Raw genomic sequence first — 26599 nt, 5'->3', positions numbered from 1 at the left:
GTCAAACATGCGGAAGTTTTTTTTTTTTCACATCTATCAGAGGAACGGCTGCTGTGGCCGGGATCGAATACAAACGATGGTGATAGTGAAGACGCACGCACACCACTTAAACGTTCCGCTGTATGCACCATGTTTCTAACCTGCATGGAATGAACTAGCTACTTTCCTGCCCTGAAAATTTAATCGGTCTGCTGTATTTAGCGATGGGCTGAACCATCTTCTGTGCAGCATATTTGAAACAAGGCAGCGCGCGCGCAATACTGACATATCCGTGTTAAAATTCAGAAGTACTAATTTTGCATTAATTTCATTCCTCTTTGCGGCTGTTCCCACCTGTGCGTGGGATGCTTCAATGCTTTTACCTTCGCCGTAAATACAGAAAGTGTGGGTGTACTCTAGCTTAAACCCCTGCAACTAGCGGAAGGCTACATGAGTTGCTTAAAGTGCAACACCGAGTGCTGAAAATAAATTAGCTGTAGTTGCTTTTGAAATGGGGTTTACAATTTCCTCACTGTGCGACAGTGCCTTACACAATATTAGTGGGGGTGAAGGGGAAGGATGGAGAATATATGAAGTCCTTTCTCTTCAACTGTTCAATGACACCAACGTTGCCTACTTGATTAGTGCTATTAACTCCCTGTTAAGCTGCCAACATCACACTCACATACAGCGCCCACACACAACGTAGGTCAGTAGACGAGGCGACAATACAAGTGAAATGATTTACATGCTTCAGGATGATTTCCGTAAACGGTTTTATAAATGACAAAGCAACCTGTAAAAGGGTGTTTTCGTGCTTTTTCTAGGGTGTAAGGTGTTGGTTAGAGTAAAACTCCTCCTAAGAATGTACACCATTTTACTGTGCACACTGTTTTTGTCAGTTACTAACCAACACACTTTAACACAAACACAAGAAAACACCCTTTAAAACAGTTATAAACGACAAAACCGCCTGTAAAAGGGTGTTTTCTTGTGTTTTTGCTAGAGTGTAAAGGAGTTATGTTTTTTTTGCTAAGGCGCAAGCTTGTGAATTCTAGGCAATGAAAAGTTTCTCTAGAAGGTGTGAATTATTTGAAATTGTAGCGGCGTGCTTTGTCGAACACATAACGGCTGTCACGGTACGTTTGTGGGCTTGTAGCGAGAATGTTCGACGACTACATTTTGTGTATGAGCAAAGAAAAAGTTACTCGAAAACAAGCACCTGGACGAGTACCGAAGGAGGAAGACAGATACCGTAATTACCCGAATCTAACGCGCCCCCGATTCTAACGCGCACCCGATTTTCCTGGCAAAAAAACCGAAAAAACTTGCACCTCCGATTGTAACGCGCACGGAACTTTGTGAGCAAAAAAAAAACGAATGCGAGAGAAACCAGCGATTTATTTCTCGAAGTAATCTCACTCATCTCACTCCTCGTAGCTCTCCGCTGACCACAACATCTCGTCCTTGGTGCCGTCAAGCGCGTTCGCGATGCCACACTTCTGAACGAACGTTCAACCATGGTCAATGGGATCGTGGCCCACGCCTCGCACGCCCATCCTGCGAGCTTCTCCAGAGGCACACGCTTCAGCCGACCGCTCATTTTGAACACGTGAGAGGCGCTGCTGCCATTGCTCTTATCAAGCGCGCAAGTGGAACGATTTGACGATTTGTGTGAACGCCGACAGAAAAGCCTGGCTGCCTATGCTTTCTGCGTCCGAAAAATCGTTGCTAAAAGCGTTGGCGCCATCTTGAGATGGCGATGGCAATGGGTGGCACGAGATTTCCGCTGTTTCGGCAGTTTCGGTTTCGTATCCGATTCTAACGCGCACGCGATTTTTCGACCTATTTTCCGGAAAAAAAGTGCGCGTTCGAATCGGCTAAGTACAGTGGTCCTTCTAGGGTCAGGGTAAAACAAAATCAGTGATATCCACCAAAAACTAACAAATTCAACGCTGCTCTCTCACCCTGCACTCCATGACCATGGATCATGGAAGGCACACCTTGATACCAATGGCGGCAAATAAATACAACAAAAACAAAATACAGTGAAGTAGAAGCTCAAAGCTGCACATTCCAAGGCGCTTGGTACATGACAGAAATGAACTACATGACTTACTTAACATTGAGTATTATCGATGTTCGCATAACGCATTTTTTTTAATAACGCGTAACGCTTTAACAGTTTTCCTGGGAGTCTGGTTCACACGCCTATAGAGGGAATTTTAGTGTTATCAACCAACTGAGCTACACAGTAAAGTACAGTGGAACCTCGCTGATACGTCCTCCGGACTTACGACGACCCGCTTCTTACGACGGATCACCGTGGTCCCGGCAAACTCCCCGTATAAACAATGCATTAAAAACCCCGATGATATGACGCTTGGGGGCCCGTGGTCCGCTTCATACGACGGACCCTGGCGCGGATAAACCGACGTTTTTTGCATATTTTACACCGCTTCGCCGCTTTGTCCCGACCTTTATTCCCAACCCCCATTTGAGGCTGCTTGATGAGCGAAGGTCCGCATGCAGGCGAGACCACTTGCTGAACAGACGCCAGCAAGCAGGCGGGTACTCGTGAGCGGGAGTTAACCTTCGACGGCCCGGCTGGGCAGCAGTACGCCAACGCACCAACCGCGAGAAGTCATAGTTCAGGTGACTGGCCAACCCTGGATTTGAAGCTTCCATCGAGCCGCCGACGAATGCGAAACACTACGACGCAACCCCACGGAGATGACTGAACACCCGCTTTCCTCGCCCGCTCGATCCAAGTTTCTTCATTTCACGACCCTCTCTTCCCTCTCTCCTCTATCTTCTTATCGGTGTCTTTTAAAGCGGCGTTGTCACTCCGCTTCTTTCTTTGCTCGGGTGCCTACAATCACGCGTGTCCGCCGCAAGGGTGGAGACACGGATAGCACGGCACGGGACCGTTCAAAGGGTGTCTCCACCCTGTACGCGAATTCCGTTTTTTTTTTCATCTCTGCCTTGTCCTATCGTTCGTTTCGCTTAGCCTTGGGAGTTTCCCACTCGCTTTTTCCCCTCTCAATTTGCTCGACCACGTCAGCCTGATGTCGCGGGCGCAAGGCCGGGCTAAAAATGTGGCGGGCTAAAAATAGCGCCGCATTGCACGGTTGTCGCGTAGCCTGCGGCGCTTGGCTGGCGGGCTAGCTCAAACGCCGTGGGGGAGAGGGGTGAGGGGACATCGGTGTTTCTTTTTTTAAACTAGGGATTTCAAATAAAGGTTCGCAAAACAAGTGAAAACGTGTTAAATATAGTAGTTTAAAAAGATTTTTAGCCCACCTGTCGCGTGAGACCGTCTACTAGGCCGGTATTTACCCGCACCCCGGTCGTACGACACCCCGGTCATACAACGCTTTCTCGCGGTCCCTTGAAAGTTTTATTATCGGGGTTCCACTGTAATTTACACCCGTAAGGTAATTTTATTACCACTCCTCACCATAGTGAGTACAAAAAAGCAACCGCTGATAGAAAACAAAGGGGTTTTACTTGTGTTTATTCTAGGGTGTAAGGACGTTTGTTATAGGCAAATATGGGTGTAAACGAATTTACAGTGCACTGTTTTCCCCTGCTTTACTATCAATATACTGACACCAAACATTTCCTGATAACGCATAAAGCACACAAACAGCGTTGTCTAATAATGAGTTTTCAGCATTAAACAAGGTCTAAACACTCACCGTCTGAAGGCAGGTGTTGATAATTTGACAAAGCACAGAACATTTGCTCTCATTTTTCTCGAACGTATGAGCCAAGCGTAGTACGAAATAAACATACTTGAATGAATATATTTCCTATGACGTCGTCAAATTTTTATTTTTCCCGTAATACTTCCGGTATTTAGCGGGTTTTGAATAAATTGTCCTTGGCACTAAAACACCGATCATTGAAGTTAGCAGGATCAGACTACCTAAACGCCTAAAATCGAATAGCAAGCTTGGAAACACCTGAATTGGCAATCATGAAACGCTCGTGTGGAGTAGCATTCTAATTTAACACTAAAAAAGGGCTAAAAAACTAAACGTTCAGCCGTAGACTGGCAGCCAGGTTCCCTTCTTGGAAGCGATGTGGATGCACATGACGTTGTCCCACTTGAGCGGGAGCAGCGAGAGCACGTTGTCGATGGCCACTTCCAGGTTATCCGACAGCTTCTGCAGCTTCATGCCCATGTTGCCGACGGGGAACAAAAGGCACGGGCTGTCCTTCGCGCGGAACTGGACCACGACCCTCATCTCGCGGATCTTGTCCTGTAGAGACTCTCCGGGCATCACCACGAAGGGCCGCTTTCCGGCCCTGTTCAAGGCGGCATCCAAAGACCGGGGAATCTTCTTCAGAATGGTCGGCGAAGCCAGGAACTGGTCGTACTTGCCGACGATCTTGGTAATAAGCTTCGCCTTCCTCTTCTTGCAAGCGAGGCCCCGGGGGCTGATGAAAGGCAAGCCGTGGTCCTTGGCCTCTTTGCACAGCTGGTTTTCGCCCAGGATACAAACGTTGACTTTGATCGTAGGGTCGTGCTTCAGCCTCAGGCTTCCGTATATCCACGGGTGCGTATTTGTGTCGTAGTTCTTCAGCACAAACGAAATTTTCAGTAAGTCGGACGACCTGTGGCCCTGCAAGCTAGCCCACTGGTCGAGGCAAGCCCGCAGGCAGCAGTCCATCCGGGCCTTGGTAACCTTCTCTGGCTCACCAATATTGTCCATCTTTTCGGAGAAGTGGGAGGGCTGATACGACGATGACCGTGCTAAGAAAAGCCGACCAGTGCTATCTTGAGCACCGGGACTCGATCACCGCGCGCTTCGGGTAGTTGTTCTAGATACCCCAATTTCGCTCTCACGTGTTTCTGCATCTTCTTCACCCTTTCAGCTCAACGTAATTTATGATGATGATGAGCCGCTTCTCTTGTATTTTTGCGAAGGATGTAGCAATTCAATTAAGCAATCACGCTCCTGAACCTCGAAATTTCATTTCCCTGTGGTTTTGAGACCGTATACAGTCAAGGCATGAAAACACGCCCAATCGCAGACAACCGAAAGTCACTGAGACCGCTTTCAGAACTAACATGCTCGCGCAAAAAAAAAAAAAAAAAGTGCGGCACTTTCTTGTTTGGTGCAAGGAAACCTAACAGGTAACAAACCGCTGTTCATGCCGGGTAGAAAGTGAACAAAATCGCATAATAACATGCTTGCCCCTGTTAATAGACATACCAAGCGGATAACTTTTAGGGCTGGAGCCCCTTAAGAGCTCGGGCTGTCGGCGTCTCCTACTGTCGTCGTCGTCTCATGTAGTCACCGGGACACCGGGACACTGGACACTCGTTTTCCAACGCCTCGCGCTACAATGTAACACGTACTAAAACAGAAGTGTACGATGGATAAAACCTATTCGAAATAAACTAACATAATTTAAAGATTTGTGCAACACTTCCTGTACGCTTCAACAATCGCCAAGAGCAAGCAGAAGCTGTGTGTAGATGGGTTATAATTTGCGTTACACTCAACTACCCAACCGCTCTCGACGCCAGGCCTGATCGGGTCGGGTGGTCGGTCGAAGCAAGAAAAGGCATACTAACCTGGGGCCGGGGTCTCGTTGATCGCCGTGGACTAGCTAGGTTGCCAATAACACCATGCAATGGTGTATCGTGCTTTATTAATAAGGTGAAACTTGCGTGCTGAAGGGAGTTGTATGTTTGAGGCCAAGGCGCAGTTTAGGCAGCCTGGCTGAGCATGCATCTCTGTACGGACATGTGTGTGAACTGTTGTGGTTTTTATGTTCACTCCCACGCGTGAACTATGGTGTCTGAGCCTCGTGCCACGGACATTATTGTAAAGCAGCTTCGGTGCGGTGTACTAGTTGTTTTGTGAACTTGTGTGATGTTCACTTCCTTTCCTCTGTGGCACATTGCGTAAATCATGTGCCCTGTCGACCCGTGTAGCAGCTAACTATAGCGGGTCCTAGCTGTAACTTGTTTTTAATAAATTATCTTTATAGCCCCAAGGCGAGGCGCGGGCATTGCACTGCGCTCGCGTTGACCCCTGCCACTACCCCAAACTGCAGCCGATGGGGCATGCAAATTGCGTAGATCCGGCTTAACAGGAGAGAGGTCGCCACCGCCTCAGCAAGTGCGCGAATGCTCCTCCTAAAGGCGCTTCTCCAGCGCCAAACCAAAGCGCGCCATGCGGCAAGCGGGTGACTTACAATCTTTGAATACACTTATACACTGGATGCTTCGCCTCTCCCGAGGTTTCACGTCTGGAAAGATGGCCCGGGATTTTGTTATAAAGTCGCAAGGCTGCATTGCAGCAATTATCTGGATTGCAATGATTATAATCATCGTAGTACCATGAGCGACAATCCTGCACGCGCGGCAGACCTCGGAACCTCTGCGTGATAGCTAGCGTAACTTTTCCTACGCGACCACTCCGCGGAGAATCTGGTCCCAAATCGCGCACCTCAAATCTTTCAAGAATATGCAATAATATTACCGGGATATCATTATCATCGCATCTTCTTGCGACATTTAATTCATGATATGCTTTTGCGATGTAAACCGCTGTCAACGCTGCAACCAGGTTAAGGCAAACAGCGGAGTACCGTTGTGGTCTACTTTTCATACGTGCAGGTTTCTTAACTTTACAGTGTTCCGCTTGGTGATTTCAGTTCGGTTAACAAATGAAATATGACCTGGTCGATCAGGAAGTACCATCCAAGAATATTAGTAAAGCTATAACCAAGCACCCTTCTTATTCCTACGTATACAATATTAGCGGGAATGTGTTCTGCTATTTATCTAATTGCTACTCGTGAAAATAATTACCATTGCCATTTTTTTCCCATAGTCTAAGTACACATTTCTGACACAAGTATCTAAGTCGAAGGTGACGACCCATTTACGTAGTTGACCTTTAGTCAGCTGAAATCACTGATGTGTATTGAAAGGAAGTTGTTGACTATTTTACCTTCCTTATTGCAATATATTTTAGGCGTTAAAGGAAGACTTCGACGTGCGCTTTACCGGAAAGCCTGTTCCGGTGCCTATTTATCGCCAGCTCTACGAAGGCCATCGTGACGTTCGGACATTGATACCGGTAGCCGACGGCGTACACAGACACCCAACAGAACCGACGCGCGTCCCACCCCGCGTTCAAGCGATAACCGCCCTTGGGGGCCTAACACCACCATGAGACAATTATTTCACAGCGTTTCATGCCGGCGTTGTTCTCTAAGGTTCATTTATGCACACTCACAGTGAAAACATTGCTGCACGAACAGAAAAGATGTCTACTTCTAGGTCGAACAATTGCCGCTATTCCATCAACCTGAAATCTGATCATTATTTTGTTTTGCGCCGTGATTGCGGTGTTTTTCCGGGATGTTTTCCGGGAACTAACTGTAAAAAGTACTACGTAGACATTACTTGTTACACATTTTGGTTTTTGCCTTTTTGAGATCCTAATGGAGTGTCCAGGGATGTTAACAGCGAAGCTGCTGTTGCTGGCCGTAGTTCCGGCGTTGCAAAAAACTTCCCCGAGTGCATAACCACCTAAGGCGATTGGCCAAGATTGGCTAAAAATAAACTCCAGGGATCACCGTAATCGTGGCTACACTTGCTTCGAACGAAACTCACACGTCATAGAGTACGCCCCTCGTGCGTTCGTCCTCGTGTCGTCGTGCGCATGCGCTCTGTACCGTGGAAGAGTCCACGCACGTCAGCGTCTAAAACTTACACCCTGCTTTGGAGAGGTCACCACGGCGGCCACACTCTCTAGAAGCCATTATGGATAATTGAAGATATGGCTACGAGTTTGCCACTCCTTCACGAAACGACTTGCAGATCCCGCCACCGCTGCCTCGAGTCGATGACAAAGAGATGATGGAAGGTTGCAATGCTGAGGATGACTTTGCATCCACGACTCGCTGCGAAGAAGGCGACGACCTCTTCGATGCATGTGACTACGATTACTAGCACCGCATCTATACAAAAAAATTACACCATCTTCTCGTAGGGGAACCCTGATTAGTATGCGAAGGATCGAGCCATGGGGTCGGCTGAAGTTCCCATTACTTTTCAGTTCGTCGTTTCCGTTGACGTTCAGCTTCGCGTGCATTCGTTGTATCAGTAGCTTCTTCACGTAGTTTGAATGAGTGCAGGACATAAGGCTCGTTCGTAGCACATGCTCCCGTCTCGGTTTGTAGCGCAGTGGGAAGAACGCCACGTACCTCCCGTTGCGGCCCGAGAGTCGTGGGATCGAAACCGGGCGCCGCCTAACTATTTCTTTTTATAGTGGACTGCGCTGACGTCAGCCCAAACGCTGACGGGGCTGAAGAGACGCGCATGCGCAGTAGAGTGCGGACGGCGGACAACGACAACTAGGGAGGGAGGGACACAGCCCCAAACATGAGATGATTCGCATCTAATAAACAATGATACCAAGCTTAGCTATGTGTCCGGCAAGGCTGACCCACAACAACTCCGCCATTCAAGTCACGCGTGCAAGCTTCCCTGAACTTTTTTGTTGGGATGTTAGTACAGCTTGTTAAAGTGCCGCATTACTGACCGGGTCGCATAACACCTCCCGCCCGCGATTTTCGTTTTTCGGGAGAAGGCTGCGTTGCTGCGGAACATTTATGCGGCGCATATTAACCCACAAGAGTGACTGCACCTTTTGTACGCGTGCGTCTGCTTGCTGGAGTTTCGACGGGCACGCAATTTTAGCAGCATTCGCGTGCCACTTCTTTGATGATGATTGGCTTTGTATTGTATAATAATAGCGGGTCTAAAACACACTTAAAAAAACCCATGCTGGTCCGGGAGTTCCGTGTACGTCTCACATTCCGGAGGACCGTAGTTCTGAAACCAACCCAGCGAAGCTTTACCCGACGTTGTAACTAGCTCAGTTACTTCGTTTATAAAGCCTTCCCTGAGAAAAAAATGTCATTTTGAGCATTTGTTGACGCCGTTTTTATTCTTTGTGCAAACAGCCATATTTTGTGTGCGTGTCCGACCATTATGTCCAATATTCGACGAGCATATTTTGTGTGCCGATGTCGTATTTTCGACCGACACAACTAACTAATGCTCGCATTAAAACCAGCTAAGAATTGCGGCGAGGTGTGCGTTCATCCCGTTGACACCAGTCGCTACGCTTGCATTACGTCTCGGCTGCACGCTGGTCATCAAAATACCGTTGGGCCGGAAACCTGAGCAAACGGAGACGCTCTTCAAAGGGAATGATTGTGTGTACATACATGCTCGTGCCAATGCCCCTCGCTTCACGTCACCTCGTAAAAGGCGACGTGAAGCGATACAAATTCGTGTCGAAACATGTGTGGAACATCAGAACTTCAGCTACAGCCCGGGAAACGACAGAGTAGCGGCGCGGGGACTAAAACATTTTGACAGCCTTCTGGCTCGTAAATATCATCTGACTACCCCTCGTCATGTGTCACAATCTGAATGCATCGAAGCTGTAGAGAGAAATTATTCGCCCCAATGCCCACTCTACTCCACAGGTGCTCTTCAGGAAAATTGTCGAGAGCCGATAGTGTTAATTTACATGATGATGATAACTTTATTTTAGCCAAAACTGGATGAAAGAAGGCAGGGGAAGTGGGAGCCTTCAAGGATTACTCCCCCTCAGGCAGGGGCCTGCAGCCCTTGGGCTCGAGGCGCATCTTCGGCCAGTTGGACGACCTTAATCTATCGTCGAATAGAGCTAGGAATAAGCTTTCCAACGGGTGGCCGCACGATGCTCTGGGAAAGTTTTCCGGGTCGGAGCTAAGCAAAACGGCCTCCCTCAACTCCGCACTGGTACTGGGTAAATGAGTAAGCCTCGGACAATGACCACAGGTCAACCCGTGATGCAAGGCTAATACTGCTGATTAGTCAGTGTATAAAGCACGCCTTCAAGATTTTGGTAATTCGCCAGTGACATATTGATAGTTCCATTCCGCGTATTGATGCAGCGGGCACGTAAGGCGAAACAGCTCCGGCATTGCCAATCCAAGCCCGGTATTCAATCTGGCTGTGATGTATGCACCCAATTTGTCGGTATCAGATGCTTCTTGCTCGTCATACGAAAGCATTGGCTAATTGTCATCTAAAAGCCTTATCGGCTTCCCTAAAACAAACAAAATAATCATATCTGACGATACATTCGGCAAGCTTTTCAGCAGTGTGTGCTTGCTTAAACAAATATCCGTTCACAGTGATTTTTAAGACACTGACACGAGACAGATTTGTGTACGGGGCCCACAAAAACAAGCTTTATTTGGACCTTGAGCCAAAAAAAAAAAAGAGTACTTGATGGGACCCTGGCGGCAATCACCGTTTGCCGCGCATTCGCCCCTGGCGGGTAGAGGTGGTGTTCTTGGCTTTGGACTTCGCGGGTGAGGTTTTTGAGCGGGTGAGCTCCAAAAGGATCTTCTGTGCCTCCGGCGGGAACTTTGGATCCTTGCTGGCACGCTGCATCACAGCCACCAGGTTCTTCACGTGTTGCGCAGCGGCGGACTCAGCAGCCGCCCCGGCCACCGTCAGCGCAGACTGGAGGCACTTGATCTGCGAAGTTTCGCAATGCTTAATCTATTACTCACTCAGCTCCGGTGGACAAAGCACGGTTTAATGTTAAGCTGGCTACTATATAAGTTCTTTCTTTAGGGGCGAAGCACCTTAGGACCTCGCTCTGTCCGGGGCTTGGCGTCCGTGTACAGAGTGTTGCGCATGCGCCCGGAGCATTTGATTGAATTGGATTCGATTGTATTTCGATTGAAATAGATTTGGATTGGATTTGGATAGAAATGGATTGGATTGGATTTGATTAAATTGAATTGTATCGGATTGGATTGCATTGGAATTGCATATACTGTACACACGCGTTGTCACTCATTTACATGCGCGAGTGGGCAATGCCACGGGTGATTTACGGTAAGAACGATCCTCACTGCTTCGCCCACTCGCCATCTCATGATTCACTTCGTGGAGACTCGTGATTGTTTTTTAAAGTTCCACTCAACGTGAAAGCTGTCGGAAGTTCAGAGCAGCGATTCGCCATAGTGGCTGTGGCACCGTTCCCCGCTCTTTGCTTGATCGATTTTTGATTTATTGCTAGTGGCATCCCCTTTGAAACGGGCTGATGACGTGTCATCTTACCAAGAAAAAACAACTATATATATCTGTTTTACACTCTTAGTTTAATACTACCGCTGCTCGAGGGCAAGTACAAAATACTTATTTTTTTATGTGGCAGGTGGGAGCTGTCGTAGGGAATATTCCCCTCTCTTCTTTACGTCCACCACCATTCTCATCTCATTCGTCTCGACAGCCTTGAAGTGAACTCCCTCTGTTGTACCCTAAATCCTAGGGCTTATGAAAGCCGAATATCTTCCTCCTGAAGGTTTGGGTGGACACAGACACATTCTAAAACTGTGTTCCGCGTACTTTATTTCTTTTCCGCCCACCACGCGTACCCTATCATCTTCTGTATACTTCCCCACAAAGCTCTTAGTTCTCAAGCAACCTACGTTGTAATTATCGGAGAAATTTTTTGATGTCCGATTTCTCTGCCCTGTACACCTCTAACGACCTTTGAGCCCCAATTTTTTCTGCTACCAGCCCTACTACCCCTCACGCTCCTCCCATCTGTCTCACTCTTCTTGGTGAATTTAAACGCAGGTTTGTTCAATGCAATTCAATTTTCCCGCCTTTGAATTCTCCAGTGCTCGCGCACCTTCTCCTGGGTCAGCTCGCATCCTTTTGTTTGTCTTTTACATCTCATTCTGCCTGGAACAGCACGAGTGGGAGTTCTGTTCTTTTTGTATTTGATTGATTATAGGGTTTAACGCGCCGACGAAACGCAAGCGATGAGGCGCGCCGTAGTGGAGGGCTCCGGATTAACTTTGACCACCTGGGGATCTTTGACGTGCGCCGAAATCTCGTACACACGGGCGTTTTCGCTTTCCGCCTCCATCAGAAAAGTGGCAGCCGCGGCCGGGAATCGAACCCGCGACCTCGTGCTCAGCAGCGCAACGCCTTAGCCAGTGAGCCACCGCGGCGGGTTCTGCTCTTTTTGTGATTGCTTTCATCTCGCACGTGCCGCCTTTCGGGGGCATTTTGAGCGCGCCGATGTTTTGTTCGTCCGCGGCTGCTTCACTTACTGTGGTAAACGCTAATCCAACGAGCATTCCTAACTAAATGAACACTGGTACTGCCTCTTGCCTAAAACGTACGTGCAGTTTTCTTTGCGCTAAATATTGGGACATGTATGACAAGTGACAGCGGTTCCAGTTGTTTCGAACGGTTCTGCCTACATAAACCTCTCGTTCAAGTACGCTCTTAACCTTTGGCCGGAAGGCTGGATTGAGGGACAAGCGGATACCCTTTCGAAGCCTCTGTTCTGGTGCGTGACGGCACGTGACTGCGATGGCTAGATAGCGTGACCGCAACGACAAGCCGGGCCCCTAAAGTGCTCTGCCCTTAAAATGGTTTAGATCGTACGATTGCAGTGCATGAAGTACTTCACAATGTCGCATGCTTAAAAATACGGCATTTAGACGACCGGCGTTCCTCAACTCACTGCGAACCCGGTCCCCAACACGTACGAACGTTTCCAAAGTTTTAGAAGTAACTATGGCGTACCGATCAAGAGTTGTACTACTGCGTACCAATTTCATTCGTTTATTGTTTTACGGCGTACCTATAAATGAGTCAAATGTAATTGAGCAAGACTGAATTGATATGGAATAGCCAGCAAAAACCGAACTCTGCTGCCCAAGCTAGTTAAACAAAGTTCGGTGTAATTAATTATTGTTTCCGCACTGCTGCAATAAAGCGAACTAGGCACACCCATTTCGCCATTGCAAGTTGTTTAGCTTTTGCAAGAGCTGGAAACACTTAATTCTAGAAATTACGAAAGAACGCTTGCTTGTTGTCGCACAATCGAACTCGTGAAGGGAAGGGGGGGGGGGAGGGGCAATGAGGCTACCAATCCTGAGTACTATTCAAAGAAAGGCTATCGTCAATTTGTCGGATGTCGGTGGCAAACTAGGAGAAAACCTGACGCCGCAACAATCAATCCTGACTTACAGGACTTGAAGGGCCGCCGCACTATAAGCAATACTATGAGTCAGCTTCACCTAACTGCACTCAACTGACCAGTACAAGCAGCCAGCAATAAAATTTGTGCGAATGGTAGGAGGAGCATGCGATTTAACCGAAAAATTCCCGGCTGCCGTTATAACTCCGCGGGGGCACACAATGCGGAGGAGGTTGTCGAAATGTTGAGACGTGCCGGTAACATCATTATCGGGAAAGCCTTCCCAGAGGCTGTTACATGCGTACACCCAGACCGTAGTAGCTACCTTGACACATGCAACGAGTAGGGAGCTGGCCGAGCAAAGGCCAGTCTCTCTGAAACAGGGTTACGTGATGCGCCGTCGGATTCCCAAGTAGTTCCGTTACTAACCGACGCGCTGGTCTCCGCGAGCGGTTATCATAATCATTATCATCAGCCTATCTAAGCCCACTGAAGGGCAAAAGCCTCTCCCGTGGATCTCCAACTACACGGTCCTATGCTAACTGCGACGAATTTATCCCCGCAAACTTCTTGATCTCATCTGCCCATCTTTCTGCCGCCCCCTGCCACGCTTTCCTTCTCTAGAAATCCACTCGGTTGCCCTTAACGACCAACGGTTATCTTGCCTTCGCATCAGATGCCCTGCCCACACCCACTTCTTAGTTTCTACTAATATGCCCTCAATACGCGTTTGTTCCCTGATCCACTCCGCTCCCTTCTTGACCCTTAATGTCACAGCAATCATGTTCCGTTCCACTGCTCGCTAAGTCATCCTCAATTCAAGTTTAACCCTCTTAGTGAGCCCCCAAGTTTCTGCCTCGTAGCTGAGTACCGGTAAGACACCGCTGTCATACACTTTCTTCACGGACAATGGTAGGCTGCCATTCATTATCCAAGAATGCCTGCGGAATGCACTGCACCCCATTCTTATCCTTCTAATTATGTCTGCCTCATGGTTGGGTTCCGGGGTCCCTACTTGGCCTAAGTAGACATACTCGCTTACCACTTCCACTGCCTCGCCCCCTATCTCAAACAGTTGTGGTCTGCCGAGGTTATTCAGAGCAGTATGGGCATCTATAGTGTACTAAGCTCAACTGGACGGCGTGCAGTGCCTTGACGGCGGAGGCAGCTAACTGAATACTCGTATGGGTGCCACAAGTTGGTCTACTGGTGTAACATTTCCGTACGTGTACTTGTGCCCAAGCGTTCATGCTGTGACAGAATAGGGGACATCGCTCAGCTCAATGACGACATGAGTAGTGCACTCACCTCTTCGAGGGCATTGCGGGCAGGACAGCGGAGCGTTATTTCGCAGCACTCACAAAGTAGCACCGCAAGAAACACGGCATTGGCGAGAGATCCTGCTCCCGCAATGCCCGCCAGCAGCTCGGACAAGAAGGCGATGAACAGTGTCCACTTGTAACAGGGCCCCTTTGTGTCAGGCTCCTTCGGCGCTACTCCTGTGCCTTGAACACGACGGGGAAGCAGCTCGTCCCTCCTGATAAACCACTGATTACATGCTTCCACAAGAAGTTGTGCGAAGGCGCCGCTCCGCTGCCTCTGCGAGGAATAGCCACGTCGGCAGAGTTGTACTGATGGGCGATAGGGGTCTGAAAGTTGATGTGACCTTCTCTGCCGAAAGCAAAATCAAGCACATATTACCGAGAAACACCCTACAAATACTCCAATGCTACGCCGCTGTTTCACTGTAGTTACGTACTGAATTCCCTTTCGTGCGTTACGTGTGCCTCGGTCACTCGATGAAAGGGAGAGTCCTGAATAACTAAAGTTGCGGAATATTCAACACCACTTAATAGGTCGCGTACGCGCGACACAATATATCCAAGACAGACTATCCAACCTGCCTGAATCAATGGGTGCCTGAACACCCCACGAGACGGCCAACTAGTCTACTATATCCCAGCTTAAAATCTCCAATGCCAAGGTATAAGGACCTTTTACCGTGATTCGCGAGCAAGTTTGATTTTAAGGGCGAGGAACCTTAGGGGCTCGGGCTGTCGGCGTCTCCTGTCGTCGTCGTCTCATGTAGTCACGGTACTAAAACACCGGGACACTCGTATGCCAACGCCCCACGCTAGAACGTTTCAACTCCATGGGCAAAAATGCGTACTAAAAGAACACACCGGAACATTCGTTTTCCAGTGCCTCGCGCTAGGACGATTCGTGCTTCAAAGACACGAGACTTTTACAGCAAAGCTGTGTACCTTACCCCACTACGGTTTCGCCTCCGCAGGCAAAAACGCCAAAGTGCCAAGAATACACTTATGCACTGCATGCTTCTCCCCTCCCCAGGTTTCACGTTAATGGAGATGGCCCGAGATGTTCTGTTACGCATCCCCCCTCCACCGCTAATATAGGAAAACGCATATCGTAACGTTGGTGTAAGGTGACCACGTGCAGTTGAAATTAATGCGATAGCGTTAGTAGGTTCATTGAGCAATTTTCCGTGGGCACTAGCCATCCGTGGCGGCCATGCTCCTCAGGCGTCCAGTTCAGACAGCCACAAAAAATGGCGTCGTACCCGCCATTTGAAAACGACGGCAGCAGCAAGTACTGCGAGACTGCCCGCAGCTGGGATGCGGCGCAGCAACAACACGAGGGTGGAAAAGATGCATGCCTGTAGGCGCAACTACTAAAGGACACGGTGAATAGAGAGTTCTGTTCAATTTACGTGCGGCCCATGGCACCAGTACACAAAAATATGTGGTGCCGGTGCAGTGAAAAGGCGCGGATGCGTGGCGGCGCTGTGCAACCCGCTTGCAGCACTTTCGCATATGCTTACAATTGAGCGGGGTGCATGCACTGACGTCTACCAACCATACCTACCTATCGCCTTGTACGACTCAAAGCTGATGGCCGTCGTGTTTGCACCGAGGTCATTGACGACCTGGTGACGTTCGGTTAACACACCTTCACACATTTACACTCGGTGGCTGAGACATTTTCTGTTAGTTGGGCAACGCTGTAGGGCAACAAACGACTCTCTACTCTTCAACTTTACGAACTTCCTATATATTACACAAACATTTTTTGGCTGCCTCGACCATTCTGCACATCCTTGTCAGGAAACTTTTACCCTTCCAAAGTCTACATTCGGTAACGACCGCTCCACATTTGGTGCGAAGGAGGTGAAGCCTATTCTAACACCATTGGTGCTTACAGTGGTCTCAACTTATCCAGCGTCAACTGACAACCTCGTAACAGTTATCATTAACAATTCACAATTGCAATCTGCTTTCTATATGTCCCGTTCACCACGTCGCTTACCTCGCTTACTTGCCACACATACTTCCTGGTATGCTTGGCAGGTAAGCCAGAAACAATCTATTTCAGAAGAATGCTTTGGCTATGGCGCCAACCTTAGGGATAGCGCGGAAAACATTGTCCGCATTATAAATGTCACCCTCTGGGCGCAATGTTTTCACCAAAGACCGAGAGCGATTATTGATCGGGTGGATGTCGTGGCCTATAGAAATGTAGCAGCATCGCTTCTATATAGATGCTGCTCTTATGGCAAAGTCGCCGCATGATTTACTCACAGCACGTCTTCTTCCCAAACTGCGCATCAACGCAGTCTGAGGCTAACTGCAATTGCACCTGCCGGCAAAAAACCTGATCTGTGGCGAGTTTCAGGTGGCAGGGTGGCAAGTATGACCACCGGTTTATTGCACAGTACTTTCCGCGCACAAATGCAGTGCCGTCTCCAACAGCTCTGCATTTGCGCACCCTACTACTTCTGCCCGTACTGAATCACGGTGCACCATACTCACGTGCCTGGATTGCGTGCAACTGCGGTACGGACTGAGCTCCGCAAACATACTCCCGCTCATATGTGGCGTGTGTATTTCCGCATAAGTTGGTGTTTGTGTGCATTTTTGTGTGATTGCAAGTTCCAACCATTATTACCCTTAGTAACTTCCAGACGTGTGTTACCACAAACGCGTGTTAAGGACATATTATTGGAAATTAAGAAGAAGAAATGGCTGTGGGTAGGGCAAATGCGAAGACAAAATAACCGTTGGTCATTAAAGGGGCCCCGAAAAGCTTTGTGAAGGTGGCAATCAAATGCATTCAGGTGGTAGAACACATAACGGGGGATTTTTGAGCCAAGTGTGAGCCCCACACGTTGTACAGGTAATTTGTAAACAATTTTTGAAGATCGCCTTTCTCAGCCGATGAGCGCGACGCCGCAGCGAGCCGACCGCGGGTGACGCAACGGCGACCGCGGGTGACGCAACGGCGATCGCTGCTGACGCAACGGTGAAGGCGCCCCCTGATTCGCCCAATGGCCGGCAAGGTCGGCCGCCGGCGGCGGCACTGCCATTGGCTTCCGGCTGCTCTTCCTCCTTCCTGCGCGATCCCGAGGCAAAGGCGGCAAAGGCGGGTCCGCAGTGATTGACGCGAGCCTAGGCGCAGGAATGTAGCTATAGCTGCTTTGAAGGAGGCAGAGAGGGAGGAGGAGTCCATCGGCAAGTGGGGAGAGGTGCATTTAATTGCTTCTGGCGCAGCTAATACTGAATGTAGATCAATAATTCCAACGGCATTGCATCGCTATATTGGTGCTACGTGACAATACTGGCCTTTTGTAACTTTCACAGAAGGCTTTTCTGGGTCCCTTTAAGGGTAAGAGAGTGGATCCCTAGAGCAGGCAAGCGTGGAAGGGGGCGGCAGAAAGTTGGACGGGCAGAGGAGATCAAGAAGTTTGCGGGGATAAATTGGTCGCAGTTAGCACAGGACCGCGATAATTGGAGGTCTATGGGAGAGGTGTTGGCCCTGCAGTGAGCGTACATACATTAATTATGATCATGGTGATGATGATGAGAAGGAACAGCTAGCCAAGCTGTCTGAGCTTACTTCTCTGCTGTCAGTTTTCTCTTTCTCCTTCTCTCACCGCGCTGTTTGTTGTATTTCTGGACCAAGTTAACCCTGATAGGAGGTCGCATGGAAACGAAATCCTTGCCAACGAAGAGAAGGACCGGAAGCATATCATCCCCGTCACGACGCTGAAGCAGTCCACATAGGGGCACTCAGCAGAGTGGCGCAGCCCTCAGAAGACCAAAAAAATTACACCATCTCCCCGAAGGGAACTATGTGGTGATGCAAAGCATCTCGGAGTTTCCCCCCCCTTCCCCCCCCCTCCCCCCGCCGTCGCGCGCGCGGCCGCTTTCGCGTTGACGAGCGGCATCCGGATCCGCTTGGCGACGCTGGCGTTTCGAAGCGGCTTCTCGTTGGCGAACCGCATACGGATCCGCTTGGTGACGTTGGCGTGCCGAAGCGGCTTCGCTTTCTCGCAGTGTGGGATCCGCTGCTCGAGGCTGGCGTTTCGAAGCGGCTTCACTTCCGCCGGTTCCCTTGGCGTCCATTCAGTTCATCGGACAAACAGCAACTGAGGGAGCGGCGCGCGGAGAGGAGGAGAGGAGGAGCAGCACGCGCGCTATCGCACAGCTGGTGGGGAGAGGGGGAGAGGAGGAGCAGCGCGCGCGCTATTGCACAGCTGGCGTGGAGAGAGAGAGAGGAGGAGAGCGGCGTTATCGCACAGCTGGTGGGGAGATGGGGAGATGTGCGGACGCACGCCGATGGAGGGACATAACCCCGAGCAAGAGATGCTTTGCTTCTAAAAGTAGCCTGCAACGAAACGAAAAATAGCGCAGCTGTGGTGCACCGTACCGTCACGATTGTCAAGCAGAGGTTCGCGAGGACCTTGGTAGCCCCGTCCACGTGTAAGGCCTTCGCGCAGATCATTCGCACGAGACACATCGTCTCCTGCGGCGTCAGCGAGTCAGGGTCTGCAATAATGAAAATGGTGTTTCAAAACAACAATCTCCGCTAAGCATTGAAAATGTGAGCACTGCGTGAAGACGCTCCAAATCTTGTAAACCGTCACACATACAAGAATGACTGAGGCTAACGAACATTGCTCGATTGCTCTGCCCCGTTTGGCGGCCTACTGTAAGACAACAATAGCAAAGTTTGCAAGCAAAGTTAAACAACATTAGCAAAGTTTTAGGTGACCGTTTTTCACCGTCCGCTCCTCTCCGACAGCAAGCGGGGGCGCCATTGCGCATGCGTGACGCCTTTGGCCGCGAACAGCCTTGGCTCCGGTTGCGCTGAGCGGCCCGCCCATACCGGAGCGGGCCGTCGAAAACGGTCAGCTAAAGCTCTTCATTGTTGCTCTTCAGATAACCGTAATTTCTTTGTATGGCGGGGGGACACTTTAGTCGCTTATTTCAACCTTTCATGCACGCGTGCACTGCGTCGCTCTAACTTTGAGCCTCTTGAAGCAACGCTTCCAGAGTTTCTCTGCATTCATAACAAAGAGTTGTCGTAGAGCAGAGAATTGCTCCCGGTAAGGTACCCGGTAGGCAACAGGCATGACTGCACCTTTTCAGGGCAGGCAAACTGCAGACGGACTTGACACAATAAAGACCCTTTCCCAGCACCAAGGCATAACGGGTAAAAACCCCGTTGATACGTTCCCGGTTCATACGACTCCCAGGTGACTGCGCTCTTAACTGTAAACACTACAAATACACCATAGTACTTTTCTTCCCAGAAAGTACGTTTACCCATATAGTACGTTTATCCCTCGTGTTTTTTTAAAGACGTATCAACGAGGTTCTGCTGTATTGTATGTTTCTATTTAAAACCTGAAAGCTATGTGGAAGAACTACTCACGTGAGATAACTAGACCGGGAAATAACCTAATACAAATAAACGACGATTACGCTAAGTCTCGTAATTATTCTCCTATTATTTGCCACTGATTTGTGTGCCTGTCAATTGGACGAGTTGGAATTGGTTCATAACGAAAGCAGCGCAAAGACGACGAACTAAGGAAAAGGTGGAAGACAGGCCACGCGCGCTGCAGCAACACAGCACGTGCTTCCAGTCTCCCACGTTTTTCGTAGTCCGTGGTTTTTGCGGCGGAACCGGCTGTGCGCACGCGCAAGTGCTGCAACCGTATACCGCGTGCCTTACGGAACCACTTTTCCACTCTGCCATAACTCTAATAACGTGTTATCTAATAATGTAATAACACTAATAACGTTCATGTCCATCTGGACCTTGCAATCTTCCTTTCAATGCAGTCTTCCCTTCACTGTTACCTTCCTGTGCTCGGTCAACGATGCCCCGCTCTTTGGAAGGACCAGCATTCCCCTGTTGTTGCTCGCGTGGGCGTGGGGGGTCCCTGCGGCTGTAGAAGGTTTGCGGACGGAGGTGGAGGCCGCCCCGCTGAGCTCCGCTTGTCCCCTTCCCCCTGGGCGGAGGACGACCGCGCTTGCTGAGTCCGTTCCCTGGTCGAGGACCTCCCTGGTGGAGGACAAGACAGGAGACATTGCCGCTCCCTTCCTCTGTGATGCATTCTTAAAGCAGCTGTGAACTGTTTTCTCTGCCACGACCGCGTGCCCTATCGCAAAGACAAGCTATCCCTGCTAGAAATTCTTTTTATGCGTGCGCCACATTTTTTTTTAGTTTTTTTACTGCACCGTGCTCCCATCACGTACCTGTATGTTGTACAAGCAACAGGCATTACCGTACCCTTTCGTCGTGATGCATTCTTGGAGATGCTCAAGCTGCGAACTGGTTAAAAAACAATCTCGCCTTACTAGAGACGTTGCTGCGCCTTGTTTTTCTGCGCAAGCCTTAAGGCAAGGCGTAGCATCCACGTTTTAGCATTGACTTACTCTCATTGAACTATCTTCAAAAATACTTCATTGGCAATGGTAGGCCACTTGCAAGATGAACTCGCCAGTCAATGTATCCTCGCCTGGTTTTAATGACCTCACCAAATTTTGTTTGCGTGCTTGGCAGCCGCCGAACAAGGCCACTGCCAAGAAACACGACAGCGCGATTGTTGTACCTCTAGTCTCGTTGCATCAAGGCTTACGAACACTTAACATACCGACAACTACGTTTCGGGGTTTTTGCTATTAATGCTGGCGTTTGTCGCGACAAATTTGAAAGTTTTTCAGTAATTCAAGCGACAGAACAGATACGTTTTCTATTCCTGTTCTGTAATATAGTTAAGTAACATGCACCGACAGTGCAAGCAGCCCCCACCTTGAGCTGCTGAGGCCTGGCACCCCAGCCGCGTTGTGGAAATGGATGGATCGGTTGTACGTCTTTGGAGTCCGTGTCCGCATCAGTCACCACACCTTCGTTTCGTGACCGGCCAGTTTGCTCGGTGGCACCCAAGGGTGGCCGCTCGGAATTTCTGCGGAGGACTAAGCGAAAGCTTTTGTGATGTCAACAGAACCTACGACAGTAGTGCGCGGCAAGTAAGCTGCACGGACATGCTTATAAAATGACGCGGCAAACATTAAAGACAAAGAGGAGATCCCGACACAAAACGGAAGTTGAAGGACCGACAACTGCCGAGGTTTCGTTCTTCTTCTTTTGAGGGTGAAGGGCGTCAACTGGGGCAATGAGGTTCTCGGGTGCCAATTGGACATTTCGGGGAAACTAGGCTTTATTTTTGATTATGCGTATTTTTCTGCCTGTAGTAACGTAAACTGCTGTATCTGCGAGGCACCCTTGCTTAGGACATACTTTTAGAACGACGTGGCAATGTTCTTGTCCGATCAGCTTTCCCTATTTCCCAAAAGCAATCACCATTGTCAATCCTGTTGTCGTCAGCCTAGGCGAAATGACTGGTTCAGGTATGCACGATAGGCGCGAATTTATGTGCTTGCCTATTTCTGTAGTTGGGGAAATTATGTAAGCTCTCCGCTGAGAGGACCGTTAGAAAGTGTTAATTGGAATCAATGTCTCACACGGGGGGCGGTAGTACATCCTTGTTGGCCTGGAAAACCTTCCGTTCACCCTCGACCGCTGAACCGGCTTCGTTTCAGGCGGCTTCTCCGCTGCCTTTGACCGCTGATCAAGATCGTCCGTTCCAGCACGTTGTTCCGTTGCCCTCAACGTGTCAACAGGCTTCGTTTCTGAACGCTCGTCGGCTACCTTGGCCCGATGAACAGGTTTCTTTTTGGGCTGTTCATCCACTGTCTTCGACCGCTGCATAGCGTTTTTTTCTGCAGGTTTCTCTTTCGCTGCCCTCGACTGCTCAACACGCTTCGTTCTCGGACGTTCCTCCACTCCGACCGACCGCTCAACATCACTCGTTTTGGTATGAGCTTCTGCGGCTCTCGATGGCTCAACAGGCGTTGACTCAGAACGATCATCCGCTGCCGTCGGCTGCTGAACATCCTTCGTTTCAGAATGTTCCCCCTCTGTTCCAGATGACTTAGCAGGTTCCGTTTTGTTGGATTCTCCAGCTGCCGTTGACCGCTCAGCAGGCACCGTTTCGGGCGGTTCTTCTGGTGAAGCCTGGGACAGAGCAACGACCGAAAATGTATACCTTTGACTGGAGGACATTCATTTTTCTGTCCCCGACTGCAGTTTCCTAAAATTTTTTTGAAACATTCGACGAAGTATGTCATGAACGGCTACTTCCATACCCAATAACTTTAATCTTGATTCGAAAACCATTATTTTGACTTTAATGCTTCGATTTAACTGCTCCCAGTTCGTTTAAGCTAGCAATAACATCGGACCACGTTCGGACGGCCGGCTCGTTTGGCGTTCCAGAAGGGCTTGTTCTGGGTTTCCTGCTTTTCCTTACCAACATTAACGACGTACCTTCACGCGTAACTTCTACCATTCCCCTTTTCGCCGATTGTTGTATCCTTTTCTGCGAATGACGACGAAGCACTTCCCCCTAACCCGATTTTAAGGCTATTTCTGTCTGGAGTAAAGTATGGGTAATGTGATTTAACAGCAAACATTTTCTTCGCGTATCCAAGTCTAACCGTTCCTTGACTACCCATCACCTGAAATATGCCGCCCTGGAAATCGTGAGCACTTACAAATATCTCTAAAAATATTATCACGGATCTGACTCGGTCCGTGCACTCTGTATACGCCATCAGCAATGGTATTCCATGTTCGGGTACGTACATGACAACGTTTCACAGGCCCTTTCAACGTTAAAACTAGTTATTTGCGAATTACTTCTTTGCTCTAGACTGGACGTGCTGCTTCGATTCGGGATATCATTGATTGATTGTTGGGTTTAATGCGCCGACACAACGCAGGCGATGAGGCGCGCCGTAGTGGAGGGCTCCGGATTAATTTTGACCTCTTGGGGATCTTTAAAGTGCGTCGAAATCTGGTATACACGGGCGTTTTTGCTTTTCGCCTCCATCAGAAAAGCGGCCGCCGCGGCCGGGAATCGAACCCGCGACCTCGTGCTCAGCAGCGCATTTAGGATTTCAACCAAGGAGGGAAACCTAATACACTTACTAGACATGGCCTAAAGAATTTGTGTTATACTATCCAACTACAACAGTGGACTTCTTTGGGATAACCACTATAAATTCCATCCTGGATTTACCTTCGTTAGTTTTGGCATCTAGGCGAGGAAACAATTTCCTTAGTCTTTTTCACGAGCTATTTTAACCCAGCAAGCTACGCGAACGTATTCTAGCGGCTCACATTTCAGCCTGCAAGAATCATCTTCATAAAGTCGGTTTACCATTCTGAGGACTGACAGTCTGACACTATCTTTCAATCCTCCAAACAGCGTACACTCGCAGAATAGAACCGCCTTCCGGCACCTACAGAGCAATTCCGGACCATCAGGTTTTTTTGTAACCTGTCGCTCCTTCACTCCATTTGCACCCTCCACTCGGCTGAGGGGAGGATTCCACAATGCTTCTGCATTGGGAAATCGCTTCCAAGGACCTCCTGCACTGGAGGCTCGAGTGAAGGAAGGACTCAGAATATCAGGGTAACTCGTTTAGTCAGCCTTCTTTGTAGCTTCTGTTTGGCGCATGCGCGCCACTTTCTCCGCCTTTGCTCGCTCCACTATCGTCCGCTACGTCCTGCGCCTGCCGACCTACGGCTATCGGCTCGGCCGCGCAGTGACATCAGCCCTCGGTGGGCGTCCTTGCTACGAAGTGGCTCTTAGTGACCCGAGAACGTGATTTTGATGAGAAGTAACAGGGCAATGAATGACGAGGGACACAGAAGAAATTCACAGCGGTCCGTCTTGTGAATTTCTTCTGTGTCCCTCGTCGCTCATTGCGCTGTTACTTTCCAACTCGCCCAGCTTTCCATTTAGTTGAGAGCATAAAAAAGTCACGTGACTGCCTCCACACTCCTCCCAATGTGACGGTGGCCTCCAGGACCTCTCCTAAGCCAATGCCGTGTGTATAACAGGTGGCGTTGCCTAAGCTTTATTTTCGCCCTCTGCTGATCGGCAGTGTTGCAGGGTCCCTCGACCGAAGGCCTCCCTATCCTGACAGCCGGTTCTTCGCAACGAGAACTCACCTTCACATCGGCATTATCGGTGAGTGGCGGAACCGTAGTCACCGCTTCCCCCACGACAGCACTTCCCTCCGGTTGCGGGGTCGGTGGCTGCTCAGCCGAGGCGCTCGACGTCGCCCTTCTGCCACGCTTAGGGTTGCGTCGTCGCTTGCCCGACCGCTTCTGCTTGACCGCCGGGGCAGTCTTCGGAGAAAAATCGCCTTCACCGCGATGTTCCGGCTCCGGCTTCATGGCCGTCGTGGCCATCGCTTCGTTCCGAGGCTCGCGCCCTCGAGGTTCGTGTCATCAACTACGCTGATGATAGATGTTACGCGCTCACAACGCGATCCGACAACGACGAAGATCAGATCCTTCAGTCTTCTTCGCAGCCTGGGGATTGCATTATCTGTGCCGAGTCTCGTTTCGGTTGGGGCATCCGAGACGGGGGTACCGCCGCCTGGAAGTGTGCTCAGTCCAGAAAACGCAAATCGATTCCCGCTCTGATTGGATTCCTTTACGGTGGCAACTTACGTAATAAGTTTTCGGTCTTCCCAATTCTATTTTTTTACTTTGGATTTTACTTTCAAAAAAGTATTCTCAGCCTCTCTAAATTTCCTATTTAGAAGAGCCTGTAAATAAATAACATCTTTTTTCATACCCCTGATGTTTGGCCGATCCCATGTTTGGGTATATGCCATTCACCAAGGAACCTCACTATCATCATCATCAACTTCTTATTCTGGCGTCTTTTGGGGCCGCAAATCTGTGGCTTGCGTTTCCGGGGCGGCGAGAGAAGCGCAACGAGCCCAGTTTCTGTCGCGTCGACGTCATTTATGCGCGCTCGCAAGTCGCATGAAAGTGACAGCCTCAGCAATCTTGGGCGCGGTATATCTCGCCGCTGCGCTAGTTTGCTGCAATGTTCTTCTGCCTCAGCCGTTCAAACACGGCCAATTCTGCTTAAAAGTTATGCTGGATCCCTGGGTCCTTCAACTGCGGCGCCATGCTTAGAGAGCGTAGAGACATGTCTTCGGGCTTTTAATAGAACGTGCTAGAAAAAGCAGGGAGAGCCGGCGCAGCCACGAGAGCCTGCGACAGCTCGTGAGGAGCAGAATGGAATGCAGATGACTAGCGTTGTCTGCTACAAGAGGTGAGGGGGAAAAGTTACGACAAGGGAGCTTTGTCATTTTATCCGCCTTCCGCAGTTTGCGCCGTTTAACGTTAATCCTCCCTCCCGCTTCATGTTAATCTTTGCGCGACAGATCGTTTGGCTTGCTAGCGAGACCATATCTATTGGGCGATTCAGGTTTTAGGGCTTAGTGACCACCCCACAACCGATGCCGCGATGCGTCAATTACAGAAGGCCCTAGACATGTTCAGCGCCCTCTTAGCTCCCACTGGAATGAAAATATCGCTGGCGAAAACACACTTCCTGGCCATACGGGGCACACCTGCAGAACGCTCCCGGATTCATTTAACCATTGACGGCGTTTCGCTTCAGCCTGCTCCACAGGATTGGGTGCGTGTCCTCGGGGTGCCCGTTCACCAGAACGGTGGCGCTACAGAATGGATCAAGCAACTTCGGCCGCAGTGGCGTAGCCTCCTGCACCTCATTCGCCGCATCTCCAACACCTTTGGCGGGGCATCGCAGGACGTAGCTCGGCGTTTAGTGCAAAGTGTACTTGTGTCCAAAGCCACATATGGCGCCATGTGCTATTCCCTCACAAAACACCAGACCCACCAGCTAGAAGTCCTTTACCGGGAAGCGCTTCGATCTATAACTGGGCTTCCACGACACACAAGGATTGAGGAGCTCTATCGGTACGCTGGTATTTCCACTCTTGAAAGCATAATCCAATCCAGGGCAGAGGGGGCGAAAGACCGTCGCAATCTCACTCACCAGGGTCGCCGCTTACTATGCCATGCCGGCGAGGATTTCGACACGTCTGTGCCAACCATACATAACCACATTCCACCTTGGGAGGATGAGCTCATTACTGAGCAACGGCCAGCACCCACTCCACGTCACCATCGCATAGACATGTTCCTTCGGTCACCGCCCCTCCCTTGAACACAGAAGACTCATCAACACTTTCTGTCTTCGTGGCTGCTTTGTGGCGGCGCCATTTACAAACGGCGTCCCTCGCCGCCGTTGCACGTGTACCGGCCGTAGACACAACCCGCACCTTCAAGATGACTATACCACCTAC

At 49.7% G+C, this 26599-nt stretch overlaps 2 protein-coding genes across 2 annotated transcripts in view; one reads left to right on the top strand and one right to left on the bottom strand.

The window, feature by feature from the left end:
* LOC144152999 (toll-like receptor 7) overlaps nt 1-26599 on the top strand; it is an 88128-nt gene that overhangs the window by 12421 nt on the left and 49108 nt on the right. The window lies entirely within an intron of this gene.
* LOC144152638 (uncharacterized) lies at nt 10290-20442 on the bottom strand. The gene is made up of 4 exons (XM_077683984.1): nt 20192-20442; nt 18753-18871; nt 14334-14624; nt 10290-10552 (listed from the first exon to the last, which is right to left on the bottom strand). Exons 2-4 carry the CDS (start codon nt 18840-18842, stop codon nt 10319-10321), a joined length of 615 nt encoding a protein of 204 aa, XP_077540110.1. The 5' UTR covers nt 18843-18871; nt 20192-20442; the 3' UTR covers nt 10290-10318.

This window comes from Haemaphysalis longicornis, unplaced genomic scaffold (assembly GCF_048455015.1).
Source record: "Haemaphysalis longicornis isolate Haplotype H1 unplaced genomic scaffold, Haemaphysalis longicornis Haplotype H1 scaffold_9, whole genome shotgun sequence".
Lineage (NCBI taxonomy): Eukaryota > Metazoa > Arthropoda > Arachnida > Ixodida > Ixodidae > Haemaphysalis > Haemaphysalis longicornis.
This window is presented reverse-complemented; position numbering and strand designations above follow the sequence as displayed.